The sequence below is a fragment of the Centropristis striata genome, chromosome 9 (genome assembly GCF_030273125.1).
Source record: "Centropristis striata isolate RG_2023a ecotype Rhode Island chromosome 9, C.striata_1.0, whole genome shotgun sequence".
Taxonomy (NCBI): domain Eukaryota; kingdom Metazoa; phylum Chordata; class Actinopteri; order Perciformes; family Serranidae; genus Centropristis; species Centropristis striata.
In genome coordinates this window covers 27,332,045-27,358,581 of record NC_081525.1, presented here as the reverse complement: position 1 = coordinate 27,358,581, position 26,537 = coordinate 27,332,045, and the positions used below count along the sequence as shown (strand labels likewise).

Genomic DNA, 26,537 nt, shown 5'->3' with positions numbered 1-26,537 from the left:
TAAATAAGTATAGGTTGAAACTGGATGAGGATGTTCAGTGTTTTGTTTTGTTGTTATTCGTTTGTTCGTTTGTTTTCTTAGCGGGAATAATAGAAATCCTCAGATCTAATTTGTTTGATATACTATGGTTGAAATAAATAAATAAATACTAATAATATATATTTATTTAACATTAAGTGGCTATATATAGAGATAATCTCTTATTTGAAGTGTTGAGTACCAGGGGATAGGCCTAGATAAGTGTTTTTTACTTCAGCCTACTCCCTTTTTTTTTTCAAACCAAAATGAGGAAATGCGAATTGAATATTAAGTTAACTGGTTCTTATTTCTATCTTATTACTTACACGTGGCAGATGCATGTATATGTATAGGGCTATATATACTGTATGTGTGTTAATGTTTATGTACATCTGTATAACGGTGTCTATGGCCCTCATTTATCAAACGAGCGTACGCCAGAAAGTGAGCGTAAAGTGGGCGTAAGATGATTTCTACGCAAGCCTCGGCATTTATCAATGTGGACGTGAGCGGACGGTACAATCAGATCTCACGTCTGCTCTCAGCTCGTGTACGCAAATCTGAGTCAGCGTGAAGTCCACACGTCTGAGTGGGAGAATTGATCTTAGACTACAGTATCGATGCCTGGAGCTGATAAAACTCTGTGGTGTTTTGATTTTTAATAGTGACAAAGCAAAACATGTTTAGACTACATAATTTATCATTAAAACATTATCCAAAAATAAATATACCCTGCGATCGTGAAATTCTTTAAACAGAATACCAGCCGAGGATATTAAATGTTGTTGTCTTCTGCTGTTTACTGTTATCCAGCTCCGACACCGGAGCGTCAGCGTCTCCTCCACCAGCGGTGCTGCCCGAATAAAAACATTTCCAATCAGCGCTGTCACACGCTCCTCTGACTGGGACATCATTATTAGTAGGCCTAAATGTAAGAGGTGAATAATATATGTCCATCATAATAATAGCAATATTTGGATATTATATAGATTATTAGGGTTTATATATCACGATGTAATTACTCAAACCTCGCCGGGAGTTTAATAGTCCGCTACTCTGCTGACAGCACCACTGATTTCCTTCTTTTTCACTTTTTATGCTGCCAAACAAAACCATTTTTTTCTTTTGCAGCTGTTGGACGTCAGCGTTTCACTTTCTGCCTCTGAGAAATTTCCCTTCTTTTAGAATTAAAACTTACTTTAAAAAATTGTTTACTTCCTTAAACCAAAAAGCTGTGAAAACTTTTAAGTCCGTGCTCCAAATGTAAAATATTCACTGAACTTGTTTGAGTTTATAACTATAAGTACTTTTATATCATAAACCTCTGTCGCTGCGTATTTCTGTAATATGTCTATATTGGGCTATTGTTAATTGTAACGGTGCACTTTGCTAATAAAGCTGACTTTAGAGGGTGAAAAAATCCTCTTTTTGGCCGTATTGCGTCCTTCGATGTCGTAAACTCTGAAGGCGAGTCTTCTGAATCAGGTATATATTAGGGCGTAACATTTAAATGACGCTCCTTTCGAGCCGTCACATTTATCAACAGCCGATCATTCTTACGCTGTGATTGGAGAGATGTGATCGTTTGATAAATCACACGTGGACCCTGTCGTAAGACCAAATATACACTCAGATCTGCGGTAGTTTCTACGCTCGCTTGATAAATGAGGGCCTATGTGAGTATGTATACGTATATGCATCTAGCCTACGCTGTTGTGGGCTAGATGCGATGTTGTTGTTTATTTTTCGGTTCAAAAAGAAGAATTAATAAAATGAAAAATGAATGAATTTCAGTATCAGTCTGAATCCATTCGAAACACATGATTGACAATATTGTGAAGTGCAACCACATTTATAAAAAACGCATCTGAACTGGGGGCCAACTTACTTCTTGCTGTTGGCCAGCTTGCGGTATTCGCCCACAGTCATAGACTTCTTCTGGATGTTGTACTGGGTGAACAGACCTGACTGTCCCGTCACCACCTGCATGATGGGAGCTGGAATCACCATTTCCTCGATGGTGTCGTAGCACCTCCGCGGCTTCCAGCCCTCTGGTGGAATTACCTGTTGACAAAGACAGATCTGTTAATTAGTTGACTGAATAGTAATAACTTAAACTTAAAACAACATTATATGCAAAAGATGCAGATTTCAGCTTCTAAAATTGACTGATTCTAAAAAGAACTAGGGCTGGGCGATATGGACCAAAAGTCATATCCCGATATATTTAGGCTGAATATCAATATACGATATATATCCTGATATTTTTATCGCAAAGTGAGAGCATATGTTCTCAAGTCACAAGTGGTTTATTGAAACTGTTTATTTAAGTGAACATAAACACTGTATATCAACAGGAATACCTTTTTTTTTTTTTTTTTTTAAATCAAAGCTCCATGAAGTGCACATTTAAATAAAAAAATATCTTAAATAATAGCCGTAGCTTGCCTGGAGCAAGGATCACAGTGCAAATTTGAACTATATAGATATATGCCATAGGGTCTAATTCCATATTACATTTAAAAATACATTGATATATCTTTTATATATCTTTTAAATTGATATATCGCCCAGCCCTAAAAAGAACTAAAGGTGTGTCCTCACCTTTGCCAGGCCAGCACGGTGAGCTCCTTGACTCTCCATGTAGACGATGTATTTGGCAAAGTCTTTGAACTCTTCCACGGTGGGGCGGAAGGTCATGATCTTGCAGCTGGGGTTTTTTGCGCTGACTGGCTGCAGAGGAGTAGGGGCTGGCTCAGCACCTGGAACGGGGGCTTGGACCATGTCCGGGTCTGTGGGCAGAGCCGGGGTCAGATCTGGTGCAGTATCCTGTTCCGAGGTCACCGCTGTGTCAGGGATTTCAGCCATTGCTGGCTCCTGGGTGGGAACCTGGTCTGTGGCTCCACTGGAGCTGAGATCAGGAGGGGAGACTGGGGCAGGGTCAAAGGGCGAGGAGGGTGAGGCGAGAGCAGTGTGAGGAGCCGGCACCGTGTCCATTGGCATGTCGGTAGCCATTGGTTCTTATAAGGGTTGCAGGTAAACCTGGAGAGGAGAACATGGAAAATCAGGGAATATTCACTCTGTATCAGTTTCTTTCAAATGTTGCAGCAGCTCCAAGGTCGACAACATCCAAGTATTCAGAAAGAGTGAGGCATCTCCTTTTCTTTTGGGTTCTTAAATTGCATCAATCTAGCTTTTTCTAACATGACCACAAGGCAAAGATGAGCTTTCAAGCGCTAACCAAACTGACAAAATGAATATAACTCTCTCAATCTTCAGGGAAGAGAGTGAAGACCCTGCTCTTTCATGAACACCTTCACACATTATCTACATGGATAAGAAAATAAAAATTCATTGTGCTCTCCTTATGCACTGTCTGATATAACCTAGGGCTGGGCAATATGGACAAAAAGTCATGTCCCGATATATTTAGGCTGAATATCGATATACGATATATATCCTGATATTTTTATGGCAAAGTGAGAGCATTTGTTCAGTCAAAGTCAAATATGACATGTCACAAGTAGTTTTATTGAAGCCGTTCATTTAAGTAAACACAAATACTGTATAACAACAGGAGTACCTTTTGAAAAAATCAAAGCTCCATAAAGTGCACATTTAAATAAAAAATATCTTAAATAAAAATAGCCTATGAAAGAATAACAGATATTACAAAATAACTAAATGTGACAAACCCTGTTAAGGGCAGCATTTCTATATAAAGAAAGAAAAAAAAAGAACTATATCAATATATACGATATGGTCTAATTCCACATCACAATTAAAAATATATCGATGTATCTTTTATATCGATATATCGCCCAGCCCCAATATAACCTACATCCTATTGGACTCAAACTTAGCCCATGGCACTTACTTTTGCACTGTCTTCTAACTAGATCTTTCCTTGTATTGTATGAACTCTGAAATTTTGGTCACATTTGATAAAAGCATCTGCTAAATGAAATAGTAACATTGTAACCAGAATGAACATTAAAGTATAATAAATAATGTAAATTCATCTATTGCTCCAAGCTCCACATTATATATATTTTATGGTTTTTTGTATTATCAACGAATATAATACGGCTCCAAATTAATATTTGTCTTCAATTCCTCAACAATGCTTAACTAAGCCAAATTAAAAATTAAACAGCTAAAAAAAGCAGGAGCACACTTCTGTACTCTGTGGTTTACTGCTGTGAGACTGTTGTGTTTGCTTGGATGGTTTAATGCATTGCATTAACATTTAAAAAATAAAAAAATACAGTTTGACTGTATCGCCTTCACTTGCAACGGTCATTCTGTCCTTCTCTCTTTCTGTCATTCAAAGAATCTCTCCCTCCATACCATTGTTTAGAGGAGTCAAGAAGACTTTTCAGCAAACTTATAGCTTCAAGGCCAGCGGCAAAAGCTAGTCCTTCAGCACACTCCTTAGGCAAACAGGGGGCTATTGGCCACAATATCACAAACAATATAGATAGTTAAAATCGCCTTGTGACATCATCAATAAAGCAACAATTATTTGAAAGTATTTACCCATTTTACATCTGCATTTGTTGTGCAACACATCACTACATCCGAGGGCTGGGCGATATATCGACATAAAAAATATATTGACACGTTTTTTAAAAGTCATATGGAATTAGACCATATCACATATATCGATATAGTTTTTTTTTTAAAAGTCTTCCTTTATATATAAATGTTGCCCTTACTAGTGTTTGTCATATTTAGTTCTTTTGTAATGTTCGGTATTCTTTTCTCAAAAATCAAAAAGATGGGCCTACTTTATTTCATAGGCTATTTTCATTTAAGATATTTTTCTATTTAAATGTGCACTTTAAGGTGCTTTGATTTAAAAAAAAAAAAAAAAGTTGTACTCCTGTTGTTATACAGTGTTCATGTTCAATTAAATAAACGGTTTCAATTAAACTACTTGTGAAATGTCATGGTTTTGACTTTGACAGAACATTTGCTTTCATTTTGCGTTTGAAATATCGGGATATATATATCATATATCGATATTCTGCCTAAGTATATCGGGATATGACGTTTGGTCCATATCGCCCAGCCCTAGTACATCCCTATACACAGCAGGCAGGTTCTTATGCACAACTTTCCGCACCTGCACATTTGCATCAAACACCAACAGCCCGTACAGCAGGAGTCAGCTTAAAACCACCTGGGCAGCTCTCAAGCAAGGATTAGGAGGTACATTTATTTAATCGAGTTTCCTACCCAGTGATTGAAAATTAACTTTTTTTTCTTTCACAATATTCTCACACTAAATTTTGTAACATTGCCTCACAAGCAAGGGCCATTACTGTAACCGAAAGTGTCATATTGAGTGGATGAGGCAGGACACATGACCCCCAGCTGTCTAACCACAACAAAAAGGGCCTGCAGACCCCTTTAACTCTAACTGGGCCTGAAAGTTGCTCCACTATTGCAGCACACTGCCCCCGTGCTAAATGCCCTTATTCATTGGTAGCATGTGCCCCATTTCTGGTAAATTAATATCTGTGAATTGGTGAGAGACAAACGCCGATGCTGGGTTTAAAGGAGCCCTTGTTATCACAGGCTACTGCTGCTAATGCCTCTGCACAACGAGCATCAACTGTTAGCACTAGATTTAACAAGACATCCAACAATTAACACGAAGCTGAAGCCTCCAAAATGAGTTTAAATGCGGAACTGGCGTTAGCCTTCAATTCGGTCTACTCCAGTTGTACGTCTACGCAAAAGCAACAGTTACATTTCACCACATTCACCGTGCCCTAGCGTTTATGATCTTAGCTCAGACTGGTTAGCTTCTAGCTCGGGGAGCTACTTCCATATCTGCATTTAGAAAAAAACAAAACACCGCGACGACAAACACCACACACGGCCATTACACGAGAATGCAGTCTTTGTGATTTAATAAAATGAATCCCATTGGAGAAATATTACCTCCTGCAGCAGTGTTTTGCCCTCTCCCTGCTTTGCTCAATCGATTTCGTTTTCGGTTTTGCAAATATTCCCTGGATTGATTTTCCTCTAGCATTAGCTAGCCGAGGCTACACGGAGTCACGCCCACCTCTAAAACTACACCTTGTGATTGGTTAAATCAGCCGGATGATATAATTATTACTCCTGAAAGCGACGATATGATTGGTCCATTCAGTTATAGACATACAAATCAACCAATGAAAATGGACGCTCACCGCAGTGCTCGTTCTTGTCTGACATGCACGTCTCGCACGTCAACACTTTGCTAAAGGATGTTAGCTCCTCTGGCTGTTGGCCAGGAGGAGATAAATAAACACCTGCAGTGCAAGGAAATATATTTTATCACTATTGTATGTTCAAAAACTTCTTGATTGTTGATATTGTTATGTTGCTCAAAGTGCCTGCACTGGTGTCTCTGAATGTTTGTGTTTAGTGCACATGGTTATTTTGTCTATTTTTGAATCCTTGTCATACTGCCTGTATACACCACTTAAACATAACAATTTGTCATTTTGTGTATTTTTTAGTATTTTTGTGTCTTTTTTAATCATTTTGTGTCTTTTTTAGTCCTTTAGTCCAACATAAAATTTGATTTTGAATCTTTACACTTTCAAAACACGACCATGCTCAATAAAGAATCTGAAATGTTGCAAATGTTAACAAAGGTTGCAAATATAACATAAGAGGGTTACATCTAGTTCTATAATTTTATAAATATATATTGAGCTTGTCTCCAGTTTTACTTGGTATATCATCATCATCAAACTGAAACTGGTCTCATGGAGTTTACAGCCAGAACTTTAGAGGTAAATTTACAGTAGGGCTCCACGCCGCTTTGTTTTCTAGTCTGGATGTCATCAAGAAGTCATGATTTGGAGCTTTTGGAGACTCCAGAGGTTAAATCCATCATTGTAAAACTGCTTGGTCTTTTAACCATGAACCAAAAGGAACAACCAGTTCAATCAAAACAGTAGAGATTACAGTCACTTTTCATAGTTAAATAAAACAACCCACAAAAGACAAAATACATTTTTCACTTTTTTATTGAATAACACTGAAAATGTATTGACAATTTTTTGCACAAAATATGTGCAAGCAATTCTAAAACTACATATCAAAACTAAAATGGACTAAAAATTATACAATTTCAGAAAATATACATTTCCCACTCAATGCAAATCTTTGTCTCTCCATGAAAACTCAAAGTGCTGGCATGCGGATGGACATCACACACTGCTGTTGAAATTCAACACCAAATAATAAAAGGCAACGGCAAAAAGGACTCAATAAAAAAGTCGAATAATTTAATTGATTCAATCTCAAATTTCAGAAGCAGTGTGTGGAATTTTCTTAACATTTCATCTTGATGCAAGCATTTCCTGTTTGTTTTTAATTAGGTCAGGTATTAGAAGTGACCAAGGAGACAAAAATCTGACAGAACAGCCCCCCACAAATGGCAGTAATTGATTATAAAAAGATGAAAAAGTACAAATTTTAATTTTTAGCAAAAAATACAAATAAAAGGTTTCTAGACTCAATAAGGTTTGAGTATCAGGGACAATGTCTAGAGCTAGATAGATGGAGTTCTACATTACACTCTTGGTTAAGCACTTTTGTTTCTTTGGACTTTATCATAGTTAAACTTTTTAAAAACTGGGGAAATCCAAAACTCCTATCCAATGTCCTTAAGGTTAGCTTTGAAAGGTTGCATCATATTTGTGTCATAGTAACTTTGAAAAATAATCTCAAACTTCAATAAACATTTATAAAATGACTATGAAAAATATTTTAAGAAACCAATACATGTTAAAAAAATCCAACCACATTTGATGACTCGGTTCTCGGTCAGGACACTTCTTCTCAGACTGCTAAAGAGCTGAATAACAAAACTTTAAACTGGTTTTGTTCATGCTTGTATTTCTGGTCTCGTCCTCCTTTAATGGAGTAGCTTTGTTCACGTGTCATCTGATCAGGTTAGAAACGGTCATATTAAGTCTATCGAGACAATAGTTGATAGATCGTCTGTTTTCAGAGGTTAAAAAGTACACAAGTACATTGATACGGCAGAAATAACGGTGCCACCCTGGTCAGATGGAAATGTCAAATCAGAACTCAGACTACATGACCAAATTTTTAACAACTGCACCCAAATGACAGACTGCAATCAAACTAACGGCAGGCCAGATGAGATGGACACTAGTAACAGCCTCAACATTCAAAAAAGCTGAGGAAAATGGCTAAACCTCTTTTAACTTCACTTTCTCCCAAGGAGTGCTAAACATGGAGGGATTTAGTTAAGGTAACATTTTACAATATGGATAACATTAGCATTAGTTAATGGAACAAAATGATACGCTGGGAGTAAAATCAAGGTATTAACGGAGTAATAGTAAAGTTACAAAGGAATTATCAATTTAAACTTAAACTACACATTGCAGATTCAAGGTGAAAAAAAAACTGTAGCATTGAAGTCCTCAAAAATTGTAATTTTATAAATCATAAAAAATATATTAAGAGAAACTGATTCTTTATTGCCTCTAATGAAAATTCCCCTTACAGTTTACATTGCGTGTCCTCGAGGGCTGAGTAGGCAGAACCAATGATCATCGCCCGCTGCTGTACCCTGGGAAAAACTGATTTAGAATATCTTGCAGGGATTTGTTGACGGTCATGGAGTAGTTTTTGCCCAGGTCGTGCCTGCAAGCCGGGCAGGTGTACACGTCTGCTCTGAAGGACCGCTGAAGGCATTCCTGAGAGTAAAAGAAACAGCTTTCATATTCAGGTCCTCCACCATTCTTTAGAATTACATTTTACAATGCAACAGGTCACTCTTGTATTGCTAAATCAGTTTGTCATGAACTTTGGTTAGTACAACTTTTCCAAAGTCAATTTCAAGCACTTTAAGCATTTTTAAGGTGCACTTTGTAGCTTTTCCAAGAACTACAGCTGTGGGAAATTACATATTTAGATCTAGTAAATACGGTAGGCCTATAGAGCCCTACAAAGTCTAACTGCAGTATCTAACATTTTTGGTTGAAATTGAGTTATAACTAAAAATGAACTCCTTGATGTCTGTTTTATCTTGCGATAGAAGTTTAAGATTCAATTTTGCTTTATTTAGATAAATAATGTAAAAAATGCAGTAACTACAAAATAAAACTCAAAACCAAAGCAGACTGCAGTAACTTCACTTTAACTGTGATACAGTGTAGCCTTGATTTTTCTTCATTGTGTTGAATAGTGAAGACAAGAATAAAAAATATAAGTTTATTTGAAAGGGAAATTATTATCTAGATTGTGAGTAAGTAGAAAATTGAGATAAAATGATATTAAGACTAAAATATAACATTACTTTATGATATCAAGTCTAAACAAATCTTTGAATAGAATTGTTAAATTGTTTAAATCCTTATTCACTTAAAAAATATATATAAAAGCCGAAAGAAGACAACAACATTGTGTTACTGAACTCTGGTTTTGCATTGATATAAAATGTTCTAATAGTAATGCAGAAACAGAGTGCTGTAACTACTTTTTTGGAGTCAAAGGTCAAATAAATCGCCATGATTTTTAGCATAAAACTTATATAATCAATACATGTAGAAATAAGTGTCATATCATTTACCTACCAATAACCCATTTGGCTGACCAGTTGAAAAACGTTAAAAACGTTTTAAAGCAGTTTCTCAGTTTTACCCTTTACCTAGTTACTGCAGTTAGACTTTGTAGGGCAGTATAGAGTATACAGATTATTTCACCTCATTACAATAGATTAGATGTTATTGTGATTTCAATAACCAAAATGATGTTTTGTGACAGTTGTCTACAGAAGGGACAAAGAAAATCACAACAACAAAGTCTTGCAAAAATAAGTCATCTGTTTTTAAGAGTTGGTATCCTATACAACCTACATTCAAGAACTTTTCAAACCTTGAAAACACCACATTAAAACTCAAGTGTTTTCTTGGATTTCCATCGGACCCTGTCAAATGTTTAAATACTTGCATACAACAAAAATAATGACTGTCCAATGTTTCCCTGCTCCATGAATTTTAAAAGATCTAAATGTATCTACAAAGTGAAATCTCATTGATTAAAGTGAACATTATCCCAACAGTAGTGTGTAGTAGTGCGTGTGTTTGCTACCTGCTTTTAAATCATTAAGTCAATCTGGATCCTAAAATGTGGGGCACTGATAGTTTCTTACCCTGCAGACATTGTGTTGGCACTCTGTGGTGACAGGCTGATAGACCACTTCTTGGCAGCAAATGCAGAGGAAAACTTCTTCGACTTTGTTCAGGAATTTCTGCAGGAAAGAATTATTCAAATGCATTACAGCAAAATCTCACCTGCAAATAATTAGTTGAGACCGTGGTTTCAAATAAGTCAGTCTGATAAACTGGCAAGCACTGACGAATCTCCAACCGACAGTCACAAACCAAACTTTTTCATACCATCCATGTTTAGTTTAGCAATACAGCCATGTAATGGGTATTGACTAGGGTTGTCAAAAGTATCGATACTAAAACGTTGTATCCAGATACAATGCTCATTTTCAAAAGTATCGATAACCCCCCTTGCACAGCATACAACCTCAAAATAGTGTTCTAATTGTTATCGTTTATTGTATTTATTTATTTTTTGCACTACCTCAGACCTGAAGTAGTTCTTATAGTTGCAGTTTCTTTTTGCACAACTGTTTTTTATTATAAATATTTAACCTGTGGTTCTGTTAATTTTTACATGTTCCATTTTTCTTGTTAATAAAAATATTTGTTAAATTTTGGGGTCTTTGTTTTTATCCTGGTGGTATCGAAAATGGTATCGAGTATCGAATATTTTCCTGAGTATCGGTATTGAGCTGAAAATTTTAGTATCGTGACAACCCTAGTATTGACTGATATTGATGGTCCCATATCTGATCCAGTATCAGGGTATTCCTGGGTTTAAGCATTTAGAAACCTTGCCGGTTAGTTCAACAAACACACAGGCATGCTCACCGGTCCAAGTGACAGTGACTCCATGGCTTCGTCCCACAGCTTCTTGTTTGGCTTGTCATTCTTGATGAGGGTTTTCTGTGCCTGGGTAAGCTTGTACACTTCTACCTTTACTTTCTTAGAAGTCCTGGCTGGTGAGGCCTTGGGTGAATCTGATGGAAAGAAGCTCATTTTTAAATATACTCTGGAGTTATGGAACATAAGAAAGGTAGCCAATTATACTCTTGAGAGGATGGATAAATAAATAAATAAATAAATAAATAAATAAATAAATAAGAACTGCTGTTGAATACGGTGTAAAAAGGGACAAGGAAATTGACACAGAACTCACCGCTGCCCTGAGATTTTCTCTTCCTCTTTGCCTTGCTGGGTGTTGCCGCTTCCTCCTCCACTTCATTTTTGTTCTCTTTCTCTTTCTGATAGCCAGCAGGGTACTGAAAAAAGATCGAGTCCATTTAATTGAAGTGATGCTCCTGCTAGCGATCACCACGCTTTAAGTCTGATTGATGTCATCTCTACCTGCATGGTGAGACCGAGCTTCTTGATGCGGTCTTTGCCATCTCTGGTCCATGGTGCCGGCTCCTCGTCATCACGCCTCAGCAGATACCTCCACACCAAGAAACCAGACTTGCCCTTGGCTGGCCAGTACTTCACCACCTGAAGGAAGTCAATGACGCCACGTAAAACTACTAGTAGATGCTCAGAGTCGCAAGGTTATTTATCAAACAAATAAAGTTGAGTTATTCAAACCACAGTGCTCAGACTGATCAATAGTTTGCATTGTTTCTGTGTATTTCAGTGAGTTTGATGAAGTACATACAGAGTAGGGCTGGGGGATATATAGAATAGTCTTTATTGTCATTGCACAGTAGTATAAAAAAAAAAAAAATACGTTAGCACAACCAAATTGAGGCACAGCTCTCCTGTCAGTGCAAGAAAGATGATTAAATAAATAACCAACCAACAAAAGGCATGCACCCATCAAACAAACAAATAAAAAAAAAAAAGACACACAAATCAGTAAAAACAAAGCCTATTGCACATGTATAAAAAGTATATTGATATATTTTGAAATGTAATTAGACCATATCGCATACATCGATACAGTTCAAATCTGCACTGTGATCCTTGCTCCAGGCAAGCTGCAGCTTTAATTTAAGATTTTTTATTTATTTATTTAAATGTACACTTTATGGAGCTTTGATTTACAAAAAAAAAAAAAAAAGGTACTCCTGTTATACAGTATTTATGTCCACTGAAACGGTGTCAATAAAACTACTTGTGACATGACATGTCATATTTGGCTTTAACTGAAAATTTGCTCTCACTTAGCGATATAAATATCGGGATATAAATCGTATATTGATATTCAGCCTAAATACATCGGGATATGACTTTTGGTCCATATTGCCCAGCCCTAACACAGAGTGTCCAGTGTTCACTCATACCTTATATATGCCGTCGTATCGGTTTCCCTCCTCAGGGCAGTATTTACTGTGCTTGCGACCCTTGCAGCTGCGAATAACTCTGACTGGTTTGCCTGCTTTCCAGCTCTTGGACTCTGCTCCGGTTTTGTCGTTGACGGGGACGTTGCAGTTCAAAGCCACCGCCCTGTTGAGAACCAGAGTAAACAATTTAGATATGCAAATTTAAAAAAAAAAAAAAGGTGTTATAGACGTTTGCATGTTGAGGGGTATGTTTGGTTTCATACCGGTTCATGTGGGTAAGAGTCTGATCACAAGATTGCTCAGCAGTCCTCTTGTTTCCAGAAAGATCTCGTCCTCCAGAGCCAGTGTAAGTGAACTCATTACCATCATCCTACAAAGTAAGACACATTGCAAATATTAAACATATAACATATTAAAACTGCAAAGGTTTGGCAGTAGATTGTTGGTAAATAATAATCTGGTAGGGCTGGGCGACATGGACCAAAAGTCATATCCTGATATAATTAGGCTGAATTTTGATATACGATATATATCCTGGTATTTTTATCTCAAAGTGAGAGCGAATGTTCAGTTAAAGTCAAATATGACATGTGACAAGTAGTTTTATTGAAACTGTTTAAGTGAGCATAAATACTAATACTACTTATTATTTATTCATTTACTAAATCAAAGCTCCATAAAGCGCACATTTAAAGCCTATGAAATATAATAGGCCAATCTTTTTCCTCAAATAAATATATTTATATGAGAAATATATTTATATGAGAAAAGAATAACGAACATTACAACTAAATATGACAAACCCTAGTAAGGGCAGCATTTATATATAAAGAAAGAAAAAAAATTGAACTACATTGATATATAAGATCTAATCTAGTCTAATTCCATATCACATTTAAATATAATATGGATATATCTTTTATATCGATATATCGCCCAGCCCTATAATCTGGTAACAACTTACACCCCTTAATTTAACAAGTTTTTATTTATTTTAAACGCAATATAAAAACATACCACGTCGTCCTCATAGCCTCCTGCCAGGACCAGAGAGTAGGCTCCGTCGTTGCTCCTGCCATGAATCCCAGCTACATGAGGCCTGTGGACGCCAGCTTCACTCACCTAGTCAAGTCAAAGAATTGTAACACTGTAGTCACAACTAAAAAAACAAAAAATGACAACAAAGCCTGTGTACTGTTATGACTCTATAATGTTGTAACACTTTTAAAGGCATCATTGAAGTCTTTGGACCGACCTGCACTCTGAACTTCCACAGGGAGCCGACAGGGACGCCGGGGATGGGGCCGTAGTGGTTAGACGGGACGATGGTACACTGCTTGGTCCGACCCACACAGGCCATTCCCTGGAGAGGGAGGATGTTTGCATTTGAAAACTTTGTGCATTTAACAACAAGTAACATCATCAATGGGACATTGTATTATGAGAAAAAGACAGATCTATTGGGAAAATAAAAAATAATTAACTATGATGTCAAAATTTCAAACCTAGAGAAAGTTACATGCACTCTTTTAACACTGACAGTGCAATATTAAAGAAATAACTGGACATTTTTCTCCCAATGCAAGGGACGCTTGTTTTCTTAATAAAAAAAACAAAAAACAAAAAAATAAACAAATAAAGTAACACCATAGTTATCTACAAGAACACTGAGCATGTAATCTTATTTGTCATACTGTATGCACTATAACCAGTGTCAAAACATTATGTTTAAACTCTCAACTCAAAGATAATTAAGTGCATTATTTTAGTACTTTCAAGGTTTCTCAACTAAAAATCTCCAAACTGTCTGAGCCATTTCTTTACATCTACATTGTAATTATAAACGCAAGTTAATTTATAGCCACAACAATAAATGTGTATCCTTTGATTTACCAGCTGTTCAAATCAACTATGCTTGGATCATGATCACATGATCATCTCATTCTTGCCAATTCTAATTAAAATCGACAGGACTTATTAAAAGGTGCCCCACCTCTAGAAGTAACTCATCCAATTTATTTATTCATTTATTTTTTTCCCAAACTTTTTTTTTTTCCTTCGTTCACATGCAAAAGAAGAAACATGTAAATGTATGCTTGAAATCAATACAAATGAACAGAATGAAAGTAGAAAAATAAAAGCAATACAATTTTTTTTATAAAAACCCAGGTGGAGTCAAACCAAATATCAAAACAATACTAATAAGGTTTACAAATAAAAGAAAGAGAAAGTAATAATACGACTTGGAGGATGTCAAGTATTCTAAAATTTACAGTTGTTCATTTTTCATGGGATTATATTTAGTATAATAGTCCATAAATGGCTGCCATATCGTGTAAAAGGTGTTTATCTTACCTCTCAGGGTGAATTCTATTTTTCTAACTGCAAATGTTTCATTATATCATTCATTAAACCTTGATAGACTGGAGGATTGTTTTGTTCCCAGTTCAGCAGAATTATTCTTCTCGCTAACAGTGTCACAAAACAAATCACATTCATCTGGTTGTTTGATAAAGAGAGCTCCATAGCAGCTGACCCAACCCCAAACACTGCAAAAAAAGATTTGCCATCTGGCAGCATTGTGTCAGCACTCACCTTGCCCCAGTCCCTCTGGCTGGAGGAGCTGGCAGAAGCCATCTTGGCCTTCTTCTTGCTCTCCTTCAGCTTCTCTCCAGCCAACACAACCTCACTGGCGTCATTACGGCAGCCTGGGCAGTACCTGAGACAGCATGACATGTTGATGAGGGTCAAGTCCACCACAACGCATCAGTGACACAAGTGGTAACAGAATGCACTATTTGCAATGTATATAATAAATTCAATACATTATTCAAATGTATAAACGGTATTGGTGCAAGAATGCTCTATAAGCATCAACATATGATGGATAATTTCCTTATTTCTAATGCCCTGAACTCCACAGCCTGCTGGCATGTTTTCAAAAGAAGAAAGAAGTGTAAAATACAAAATTATAGCCAGTAGGGCTGGGTGATATATCGACATAACAAATATATTGATATATTTTTAAATGTGATATGGAATTAGACCATATCGCATATATTGATATAATTATTTTTTTCTCTTTTATATATAAATGCTGCCCTTCCTAGGGTTTGTCATATTTAGTTCTTTTACTCCTGTTATACAGTATTTTTGTTCACTTAATAAACCGTTTCAATAAAACTACTTGTGACATGTCATATTTGGCATTAGCCAGATTTCCCATTACAGCCAGTCCTTGTACACATGGTGCATAATGAGCACTTCCTTTAGGAGAACCAAATCTAACCTTAAAATAGTGACATTTCATTTTATTTATTTTTTTTATTTTTTTTAAAAAGTAAAACGTTCACATTTTTTTTCAATAAAAATTGCCAAATTTGATCCATTTCCACTAAGCAGATCCTGAAGGAAAAAATAAAATTATTCACCCCTCCATTGAAGCTGTTAAGCCATGAATGACTTTGCTGAGACCAACAGTCACATGGAGTTGTAAAATTGTAGAGTTCAATATGTGTAGCATTTGAGCTCTAAATGTACAGATAAATAGTGTAATTCTACTGACCAGTCCTCATCGTCAGGGATGGAGGTGAGTGGAGGGTCCAGGCAGTAAATGTGATAGGCCATGTCACATTCATCACACAGCAGCTGTTTGTCAGGATCCTGCTTGATGCCGCAGACGTGGCAGTTACACCACCGACAGTTTTTCTTGAGATCGTCCTTACAGTGTTTGCACTCTGGTCCATTTGATCCTGGTGAATACAGACATTATTATTACAACATTCCATTTCATTAAACAGTATTTTCCAGCATATATACCAATTAACATCAACTGTTTAAGTGCTGCTAATACACATTTTTCCAAAAACTGAAATCTTTTATCAGTAAACCTACTTTTCATCGGACTCTCGGATCCAGCTGGGACATCGCTCAGCGAGCCAGGCTCCTCGATTTTGTAGATTTCAGTCACAAACATGATCCGGCAATCATTAAGAGAGTCACCAGCATCACTGCAAACAAAGAAACTAACTGTAAAAAAACTCTGCAAGCAAAACCATACAAATATTTCCCCCCCCATAGATCTGCGTACAAAAGCCTAGTGAAGGCTCTATACTAGTTGGCACTTGGTTATTTTAGGCTGATACATCAAAAAGTTATCAAATACCAGCAACCAACTATACCTGCATGATAGCAATATGGTACATTCTCTTGCTAAAGATATTATATACTATATTCATAACGTGAGAACATCAAAAATATTGAACCCTAGCGAGAACAACAAGAAACTACACAAACAAATGCAGCAGCAATGTTATTATAGTTAACGAAAACTAGAACTGAAAAAACATTTTTGTTAACTGAAACAAAAACAAGTTTTATTTTTAAAAAAACAGTAACTAACAAACTGTATTTTGTTGTTACAAAACTAACCAAAACTAACAAAAAATTATAGTGAAAATGTCCTTCGTTTTCGACTATCTGGTTTTATGACTTAATAAACTTACTGGGGCTGAGATGGATCAGAAATAAAGGAACATTTATTGTGACCTTATTGAATCTGGCACCCAATAAATACCCCATTACAAAAACACTAAAACTAAGCATTTTCCAAAAATAAAAACTAATTAAAACTAGCAAAAACATTCTAAAAACTCATTAAGACTAACAACTTGTCAACAACAAAAAATTACAACGAAATTAAAACTAATGAAAAATCCTAAACTATTATAACCTTGTGCAGCAGTAAATAAGAAATATCTATATGTAATATACAAGTTTCCTTTTATGGTGCCTTTAATGTCGAGGTTTTTTTTTTCTTTTTACCATCTAAGAGCTAGAAATTGAGGTGACAATGGTGATGTTGTACTGGACTGAATCCTATTGTCAATTAAGCTCTTTTTTCTTCAAAAATAGATCTATTCACCATGAAAGTTATTATGAAAGTAATGCAAATTGAAGCAATTTTTCCAGAGCATAGCAACATGTTGTGCAATCTACTTTGACACCAAAGCAGGAAATTAACTTATTCCCACCTGCTATTGTGGCATCTAAAAACCCAACAACCTTTAATATTGATGTGACCACAAGATCACCACCTGCCAATGCAGCAGGTTGAGCAGATATTTGACTTGTGCAGTGTCTAAAACTTGCATTCAACATAGGGCTGGGCGATATATCAATACAAAAGATATATCTTTAAATGTCATATGGATTAGACCATATCGCATATATGGATATAGTTCAAATTTGAGCTGTGATCCTTGATCCAGGCAAGCTGCTTTATATATATATATATATATATATATATATATATATATATATATATATATATATAAAAATGCTGCCCTTAGCAGGGTTTGTCATATTTAGTTATTTTGTAATGTTTGTTATTCTTTTCTCATATAAATATATTTATTTCAGAAAAAGATCGGCCTATTTAAATTCATAGGCTATTTTAGTCTTAAATTTAAAAAAATAAAAATATTTTTATTTTGATGTGCACTTTATGGAGCTTTGAGTTTTAAAAAAAAGGTACTCCTGTTATACAGTATTTATGTTCACTTAAATAAACAGTTTCAATACATGTCATATTTGACTTTGACTGAACATTTGCTCTCATTTTGTGATATAAATATCAGGATATATATCGTATATCGATATTTAGCCTAAATATATCGGGATATGACTTTTGGTCCATATAGCCCAGTCCTAATCAACATCAGACTTACCCAAGGATAATCTTTGCATAGACCTCTCGCAGGGTGCGCGTCTCCCTCCTCTTCTGGATCTCAGCATCGTACCAGTAGCCGCGCTGCTTGGGGTCGTCTGGGTTGTAGTTCACCATGACGACCATTCCTGGCTCCAGCTGGTGCCACTGGTACACTGTACGGGCCCGTGGGCGGACATCTTTGCCCAGCAACTCAATCACCCCGTTCTCTGGGTAGCTGTGATAGTAGATGTGTTATCACGTCAGTTTACCGTTCCAAGGCAAGCCACACACCACCACAGGTGCTTCCTACACATGGGAGTGCAGCCCCGACAATAAAATTTTTGTAATGGGGGAGGATCAACTGCTGGTGCAGCAGGTTTGAACAACTACAACTGTTCTCTGTGCAAGTTAATATGGATCTGTTAAGCCTTTTATATGGAGCTTTAGCAGGATGTGATCATTTTACACTTGAAGTTAGGTGACATAACGTGTGCTTTCATTGGTTAAATTAAAATGTTAATTTAACTCATCTAAATTGGTGCATTCTAGTCTACATTGTTTACATCCAAAACAGATTCTCCCGTCATATCCTGGGTAATTGTGTGCAGAAAGGAGGTGTCGTGTGTCTTGTCTGTCCCTTTGCAGATATTAGTGTCATAGGAAGCAAAACTTTGGGCCAACCAGAGCAGGTTAGTCTGGCTATCCCAATGTAAGAAAAGGTTTCTGTATGGGCTCTTTCTGCCCAACAATCCCTTTTATTACTTATGACAGATGTCAGGAGACTGATGTCATTTCACAACTTTCCCGCAAAATAACCCCTGATTTAATAATGACATTTGAGTAGACAGACTTTCAGTTTGTTCACACATTTTTGTAAAAGCACCAATAGTCAAAAGAATATTGTGATATTGGATTTTCTACATACTGCCCAGCCCCACAAGGAGTAATGGAGAAAGGATTCTTACTCTTCGTATTTAACATGGTAGAGGATCTCCTCTTCTGCTGGATGCGCCTCAGCAGCCTCCTCTACAGGCGTCTTTGCTGTCTTAGTAACGTTTACGATCTGGGCCTCAAACCACGCCCCCATGTTCAAGTCTCTGGCATCCACCATCTCATTGATCTTCAAATGCACAGAAAAGAAAAGTTAGCAAGATCATCAGAAACATTTTAAAAGGTGTAGTCTTTGTATTCATTGCAACTATTAACAACCTAACAAATCCGTGAATGGTTAATAATAATATTTTTTTCCCAGTTTGTTTATTGCAAAATAGTTGCCTGAACTGATCATGTTTCGTCAGGCCTTCTTCCCTTCACACTGTATTCAAATTGCCTACATTTGTATATTCATGCCAAGTGTTCATCTTATCCTGTAAAGTTAAAATACTCACAGCAACTTTGACTTTACTATATATTATCGAGCTATGTTTTGATACTTTGTATATATTATTTTTAAGGCCGGGACTTTAACACGATTAAAATTAATTAATTACACAAAAATTAATGCATTAAAGAATTGACGCATTTTAATAGCACTTATTTTTGCACCGCGGAACGTTTCTCACTAGATGAGTTTCAGGCGGACCGATAATACTGGAGCACCAACTAGCGTTCATGAGTTCAGACAACAACAAACCACAGTGAACATGAAGGAAGAAGCTGATGAGACCGCTTTGGTTGGCCCCGTGGATGATGGGACATTTTGTTACAAAAAAACAACGGATGGAAGCGTCGATAAGAGCATGGTTGTGTTGCTATGCAACAAGGAATTCACCTCAATGCAAAACATATAGCAGCTAGCGGCTAGTGTGGTAGCTAGCGTGGATTGTGTTTTACTTAAAAAAACAAAGTATTATAGTTTACAGAAGGTCTACCTACCTATAGGCTACCTGAATTTCTGAAATGTACTATATTTCTAAATATGCTATTGCTACACTTAATGGCAAAAATTGCACTGGTCTGTTGGACTTGAACAAAAATAAACAATATTTTTGTTGCTTAAGCTTATGTATTCAGTCATTATTCAATGATATACGAAAAATCCATGTGAAAAAAATTACTTCTCACTGTTCTCAGGTCAAATATATATATGCGATTAATTAATTACAAAGCCTCTTATTAATTAGATTTTTTTTTTTTTTTTTTTTTTTCTTCTTCTTCTTTAAATCGAGTCCCGGCCCTAATTATTTTCTTTTGCACACAAAACTCATGATGCATTTTCCTTACCCTGTCACAGTAAAGTTAAAGGAAACAGCTCACTCGCATACATAATGCAACTCAAAATTCTAAAGAATTTCTGATGAATACATAGAAAAATTAAGACAAGTGAGAGATGAACCCCAGGGTTGCATGCTCAAAAAATAAGTAGTTTGCATGACATGTGTGACCATCTCGGAAAGCGGAAGAGGTTCTATTTTTTTTTTTTTTTTTTAAAAAGCCATTCAGCGTAGAAACCGGGATACATACACTTCAGACAGTTTATGGAACAACATACATTAGGCCAGTAGTCTGAATACAACCAGCCAGTTCCCTAAACGGACCAACGGCCAAATAGTAAAAAGGAAGCATTTCATTTAAAAAGTGCAAAACTTGCCGTCCATGGACACAGCTGACTCGCATAAATGAAACTCTAATTAGTCTTCTCATAGTCAATAAAAAAACAACTACGATTTGCGCAGGATTTTACAGCCCAGAAAGAGTGCTGTCAAGTTGTTGTTTTTTTTAAATGGACAAGTAGAAGAGAAATAAAATGTTCATGATTCCTTTGAAATTGGTTCTAATTTGAAATCCATCTAGTGTCCCCTTTCACTTGCACACAGTGGGCCAATCTCTGCAGAAAGAGGGTGTGTATCTCAGATTTCAGCTCCATTTTAAGAAGTTACGAAAACTTTGAGGCAGCTCACACTCGTTTTAGTATTTACAGTGATGGATATTATTGTCTAATAGTGAAGGGTGTTTAGTGCTCTCAGTATACTGATGAACTATTGTCCTCATTGTGAGTTGGAGGTCTCATGGGACAGCTATTGTCGTTGAAGCTGCAAGGCAAACAACTTTTAATAGTCAACCTAAGATGAAACATAAGTACAAGAAGTTTCTTACATGCTGTCTGACTCCATTAAACTAACAATGGTGGCCGGTCTGAGTGGGTCAACAGGTGTCGTTTTTACCATGCTTGACGTTTGGTTCCCAACCTGAGCTAAACACCACCCTCAGCCATCTATACTGCCCTACAGAGCCTAACTGCAGTAACTACATTTTTGGCCAAAATTGAGTTATAACTAAAAACTAACTCCTCAATGTCGGTTTTATCTTGTGACAAACTTTTAGAATTCAATTTTGCTTTATTTCAGAAAAATCAAACTACAAAATCCAACTCAAACCAAAATAGACCGCAGTAATTGCACTTACCATGGTCTGCTTCAGATATATATACAAAGTTAAAAAATAAAACCTGTGATACAGTGTAGCCTTGTGTTTCTTCACTGTGTTGAATAGTGAAGACAAGAATAAAAGAAATTATAAGTTTATTTGAAAAGGAAAATCATCATCTAGATAGTGTTCAAGGTAAAAATGCGAGATAAAATGATATTAAGACTAAAAAATATAACACTTCTGTATAATATTGAGTCTAAAATACACAAATCGTTTAATAGAGTTGTTAAACACTTTTAAATACACTTAAAAAATCAATTGGTAAATGTTTATTTACTGAAAACAAAATATAATAGCTGAATGAAGAAAACACCGTAGTTACTGCACTCTGTTTTTGCATTACTAGAGTACAGTAATTAAATTTTGGGGGTCAAAGGTGAAATAAATCATCATGATTATTTAGCATAAAAAATTACATCATCAATACATGTAGAAATAAGTGTCACTTCACTTATCTACCTATAACCCAATTTGGCTGGCCAGTTAAAAAACTTTAAGGCAGTTTTTCTCAGTTTCACCCTTTGCTAGTTACTGCAGTTAGACTTTGTAGGGCAGAATAACTGACAGAAATATATATGAATTCCCTCTCCAAACAGAGTCACCTGTAAACGGTAAAAATAAAAACGCTCCCAAATAACAGCGTAGAGAAGGTACCTTGTAAAAGCCGAAGCCGGGATCGACGAGTTCTGTGTTGTTTGTCTGGCCAGAGGTACCGGCAGCCTGGGCCTCTGCCTCACCGTGAGTTGAGCTCTTGTCAGACTCGCTCTGGGTTGAGCCACAACCAGAATCAGAGTCAGACAGCTCGGCTTCTTTGTCCTTGCTTTTGATGATATCAACGGCGGGCATCGCCTGTCTGACCAGCAGCTGCACGATGTCGTTCAGACCCACGTTGTAGTCGAATAAAGTATGACCGTCCTCCATCTGATGTACAACAAAAACATATGACAGGGTTAAAAGGAGAAAAGAAACTCTTCCTTTTGTTTGTTTCAGTCGGCCCTCATTTTTCCTGCTGGTGCCTGTACACTCATAAGATGTTTATTTTTTTTACAAAAGGAATGTGTAAACAATGTATTGATGCGCAGTTATGTATTCCATGTCGTGTTCATAATGAAATGTTTAAATGGCTGCCTCTTCACATTCCACTTAAAATGTTCTTAATACTTCTGAAACTGAATCAAAGACCTGTTGCTGAACAAAATTACAAGCATGCTGCCTTACCTGCTTGCCGCGGTAAAACAGTCTCTGCCTCTCGGGCTCCACCTTGAACATCTCTGCGATTTTGAGACGCAGCTCATCCACCTTGGTGAGTTTGGACAGGGAATCCACCCGTTGGGTTTCTTTCCCATCCATCGTGCGCACTTGAATCCACATTGCAGCTGCCCTGCGTCAACAGCCAAAACATTACCCATTATAGCCACATCAATCAATTATTTAACTAGAGAATGAAAGTAGGGTTGTCAAAAATATCGATACTCAAAAAAGTATCGATACTAAAACTTTGGATCCGGATACGATACTCATTTTCAAAAGTATCGATACCTAGCCATGGAATGAACACTTAAGTTAAGTTATTGTTATTTATTTTTTTTTTTTTTAAATCAAGCTTGCCCAATATTGTGCACAGCATACAACCTCAAAATATTGTTCTAATTGTTATTGTTTATTGTATTTATTTACTTATTTTTTGCACTACGTCAGACCTGAAGCTTGTTATCATAGTTGCAGTTCCTTTTTGCACAACTGTTTATTATAAATATTTAACCTGTGGTTCTGTTCATTTTTACATGTTGCATTTTTCTTGTTAATAAAAATATATCTGTTAAAAATTGTGGGGCATTTGTTTTTATCCTTGTGGTATCGAGTATCGAATATTTTCCTGAGTATCGGTATCGAGTTGAAAATTTTAGTATCATGACAACCCTAAATGAAAGTTATCATTCATCCCTTGGTTGACTAATCAGTTGTTTTGGTCTTACTCAACTAAGACTTCTTTAGTCAATTAGTAATGTTGTGTTTTTTTTCATGCTGAATTAATAATTTTACCATCAAGGAACTTTTGACCACATCTCTGCATCAGATTGTGGTGTTTTTGCAAGATTCTTTGTCACGAAAAATAAAAATCTGTTCCAACAAAATCTACTTAGTCACATGCTTAAGTTGAGGACGGCCCTAGTAATCAGTCTTCTTTTATAAACCATGTGCTCAACTAGAGCAGGCTTCAGTAATCAGACAGTTTTGCCACACTCCAAAAAACAACCTGAGCAGCATCAAGATTTGTTTCTTAACATTTGAGTCAAATGGTAAAAATATTTTTACAACGAAATTAACACACAAATGAAAAAAAATAAAGATCAAGCCTCTTACATGTCCGTGGTTGATGTATGGTTTGATCTGTGCATTAATTCTGAAGTTTGGTTTTGACATCTCGTACTAGAAGCAACTGTACTGCAGATTTGTTTAAAAGGTCAAGTTTGTTTTGCCACAAAACACTTGTTTATTTTCTCTGCTAACTGCATGTCTCAAGATAATGAATAGCCGCAATTGTTATTGTTTGTCTTGATTAAGATTTGAACCCAAATTAATTACATTTGAATACAATATCCAAAAATAGATAAATATAATTTTAGGCTTGTTCGAACAATACATCATGACACTTCCCAAGAAGCAAATGATCATTAAAGTTTTAAAATGTTACATTTTTGGATTGCCATTTTATATAAACCTTTTGCTAAAAGCGTTGCATTTACTTGCACTGCGTGTTGTGTTTTTGTCTTCATGTGAACCATATCAAAGATACATTTCCTTGTGAAAGGCAACTGAGGTTTTTTGATTGTGTACCTGCAATTGTGACATGTTTACAATTTTTTTCTGCTCTTTTTAGCCTTCAAGCGACAAAACCCGGTGTCCTTACACACAGGGTTGTTTCTTTTGAAAAGCACTGTGTAGACAGTGTCACAGCATAATGTCCCTGCCATTTCCATCATTTAAAAACTGTTAAGGCGCTTTTCTTTATAGTCTTAAATCAGCTTTATTCTAATCTAAGAATGAATTAAATATTTATTTGATAGGTGACATGCCAACATACCTCAGCACTTTATTAAACTGGTCACATAGTAATTATCCAACATGCTCTAGTGATTAATGCTCAATGTTCCCCAGACAAATACTGAATTTGGTGCATCTACCTGGAACATTTTACAACATTCACTCAAACTCAACACAATTATAACTATGGGCCAGTTTAAAACTATGATAACCAAGAACTCTGCCTTTCACTGTAACTGATTTTAATGTTTTTGCATGTGTTTTGTCTGTGCTGTTTTGTGTTTTCTCTGTAGTCTCGACATCATTGTAAATGAGGGGTTGCACTCAATGATTCCTCGAGAAAATAAATAAAGGATAAATGAAATTTCTCAAGAGCGGGAATATGATAGTGGCAGTCCCTGGTCGGTGTATTGTGCTGCTGTCAGCACTGGGCTGTCACCTCAACAGACTATGAGAAAGGGAGGGAACAAGCTGATTTAAATACAGTGCGGGAAACTGAGCTGAGGCCACTCCCACTTCTTTTAAAAGCAGGCACATCCGGACGGGAGGGAGCGCTAGCAAACAATGTGCTTTCGCTCTCTGACAATAAAACACACCGAAATACTGCCTTTTAATCAGCGCAGAATCGATTATTATAATACCAAAACCGCTCATTCGCCCCAATAGACCGTGCTTTGGTCCTCCCGAGTGGAAAACGGCCAGCTTGACGGCTGCTCGGCTTTTACTTTTGCGCTCTCAGCTGAGGTGTTGTTCGTCTCCTCGCTCGAAATAAACCAACACCAGCGAACAAAACACGAGCAATGACACGGAAAAACAAACTTCCCCGCACCTTAGATGCATCATTTGACAAACACCATTCATTTTTTTCCAAATTGCAGACGAAAACACAATTAAATTCATCTCAAAAGCCAACACGGAAAAACAGGAAAATAAGCGCTCTGTTTAGCGGATTTGTTTTGTTTTATAGGACGATGTGAAGCGGCAAAGCTAGTTGTAATTTCAGCATGTGGAACACATTATTTGGCTACACCACATATAAATTAAACAATAACAGGTCGCTGTAACAAGTTCATCAGCCATCCATCCATCCATCCATCCATCATGCACATAGCAAACCACGTTACAACTTATTGTTAGAGATTTCAACTGCTATGTTAGCAATAAGAGATCAGAGTACACTGAAGAGCAAAAAAGCTACCCTAGTGACTGATCTTTTGTTTCATTTTAAATTTTAAAATTCTCCGGTTGAGGATCTCGGTGTAATATAACGTGAAGTCAAAGAGAAACGAGGCAGGACTTTGTCAAGAGCTAACCATAGTGTGCTAGCTACTGAGTGAACATATCAATGAGTACAATCTAAAAAGTTGTTACAACATGAGGGGAAAAAACTGCTTTACCTGTTTGTTCGTCCGAGTGAAAACAAGAAATCGACGTTTACAGAGTAACGTTCTGGTTTTCCGCAAATAACTTGTGTGTAACGTTTGACGACCAACTCTGCCTTGTTGGAGATTGATCAATGAGTTATTCTTCAAGACTTTCATATCCCGCCTGCTCTAACAACTCTGCATCCTTATTGGCTAGTTGCCTCCAAGCATATCGAGGTCATTGGCTGGTAGAGCTGTCAATCTGCAAGGTGACTGGAGCTTAGCCTCAGCGCGCGAAATGATATTCTCGTGGGTGCAGCTCGCCTCGGGGCAGTTATCGCGAGATTACGAAGCGTTCTTGTAAACCGGTACAGACAGATGGTGGCTGTTGTAAACAACAACCTCACTGATAGAGCTGTTGATCATGGCTGAACATGACTGACGAAAGTTTTATATTCTATATCTTATATTCTATATCTTTGCAATAAATTAATTTCATCATTCAGTATTGCAGGTTTTCCTCAAATAACTTGTT

The 26,537-nt window shown here is 36.6% G+C and overlaps 2 protein-coding genes across 2 annotated transcripts in view; both read right to left on the bottom strand.

The window, feature by feature from the left end:
- The window catches only part of kdm4b (lysine (K)-specific demethylase 4B), a 60,404-nt gene extending 54,305 nt beyond the window's left edge, over positions 1 to 6,099 (bottom strand). The window contains exons 1-3 of the mRNA XM_059341914.1: positions 5,971 to 6,099; positions 2,623 to 3,060; positions 1,907 to 2,082 (exon numbers count right to left, since the gene is read on the bottom strand). Coding sequence (XP_059197897.1) covers positions 1,907 to 2,082; positions 2,623 to 3,033 — 587 coding nt within the window. The 5' untranslated portion in view covers positions 3,034 to 3,060; positions 5,971 to 6,099. The remainder of the gene's footprint in view (positions 1 to 1,906; positions 2,083 to 2,622; positions 3,061 to 5,970) is intronic.
- Positions 6,100 to 7,034: 935 nt separating this feature from the next.
- On the bottom strand, positions 7,035 to 26,191 carry uhrf1 (ubiquitin-like with PHD and ring finger domains 1). The gene is made up of 17 exons (XM_059341917.1): positions 26,036 to 26,191; positions 22,812 to 22,974; positions 22,248 to 22,514; positions 19,130 to 19,284; positions 18,184 to 18,399; positions 16,349 to 16,464; positions 16,020 to 16,206; positions 15,050 to 15,173; positions 13,710 to 13,817; positions 13,472 to 13,576; positions 12,718 to 12,824; positions 12,455 to 12,617; positions 11,526 to 11,663; positions 11,338 to 11,440; positions 11,010 to 11,158; positions 10,217 to 10,315; positions 7,035 to 8,759 (listed from the first exon to the last, which is right to left on the bottom strand). The coding sequence occupies exons 2-17, from the start codon at positions 22,962 to 22,964 to the stop codon at positions 8,613 to 8,615; spliced, it is 2,337 nt and encodes a 778-aa protein (XP_059197900.1). The 5' UTR covers positions 22,965 to 22,974; positions 26,036 to 26,191; the 3' UTR covers positions 7,035 to 8,612.
- Positions 26,192 to 26,537: the final 346 nt, after the last annotated feature.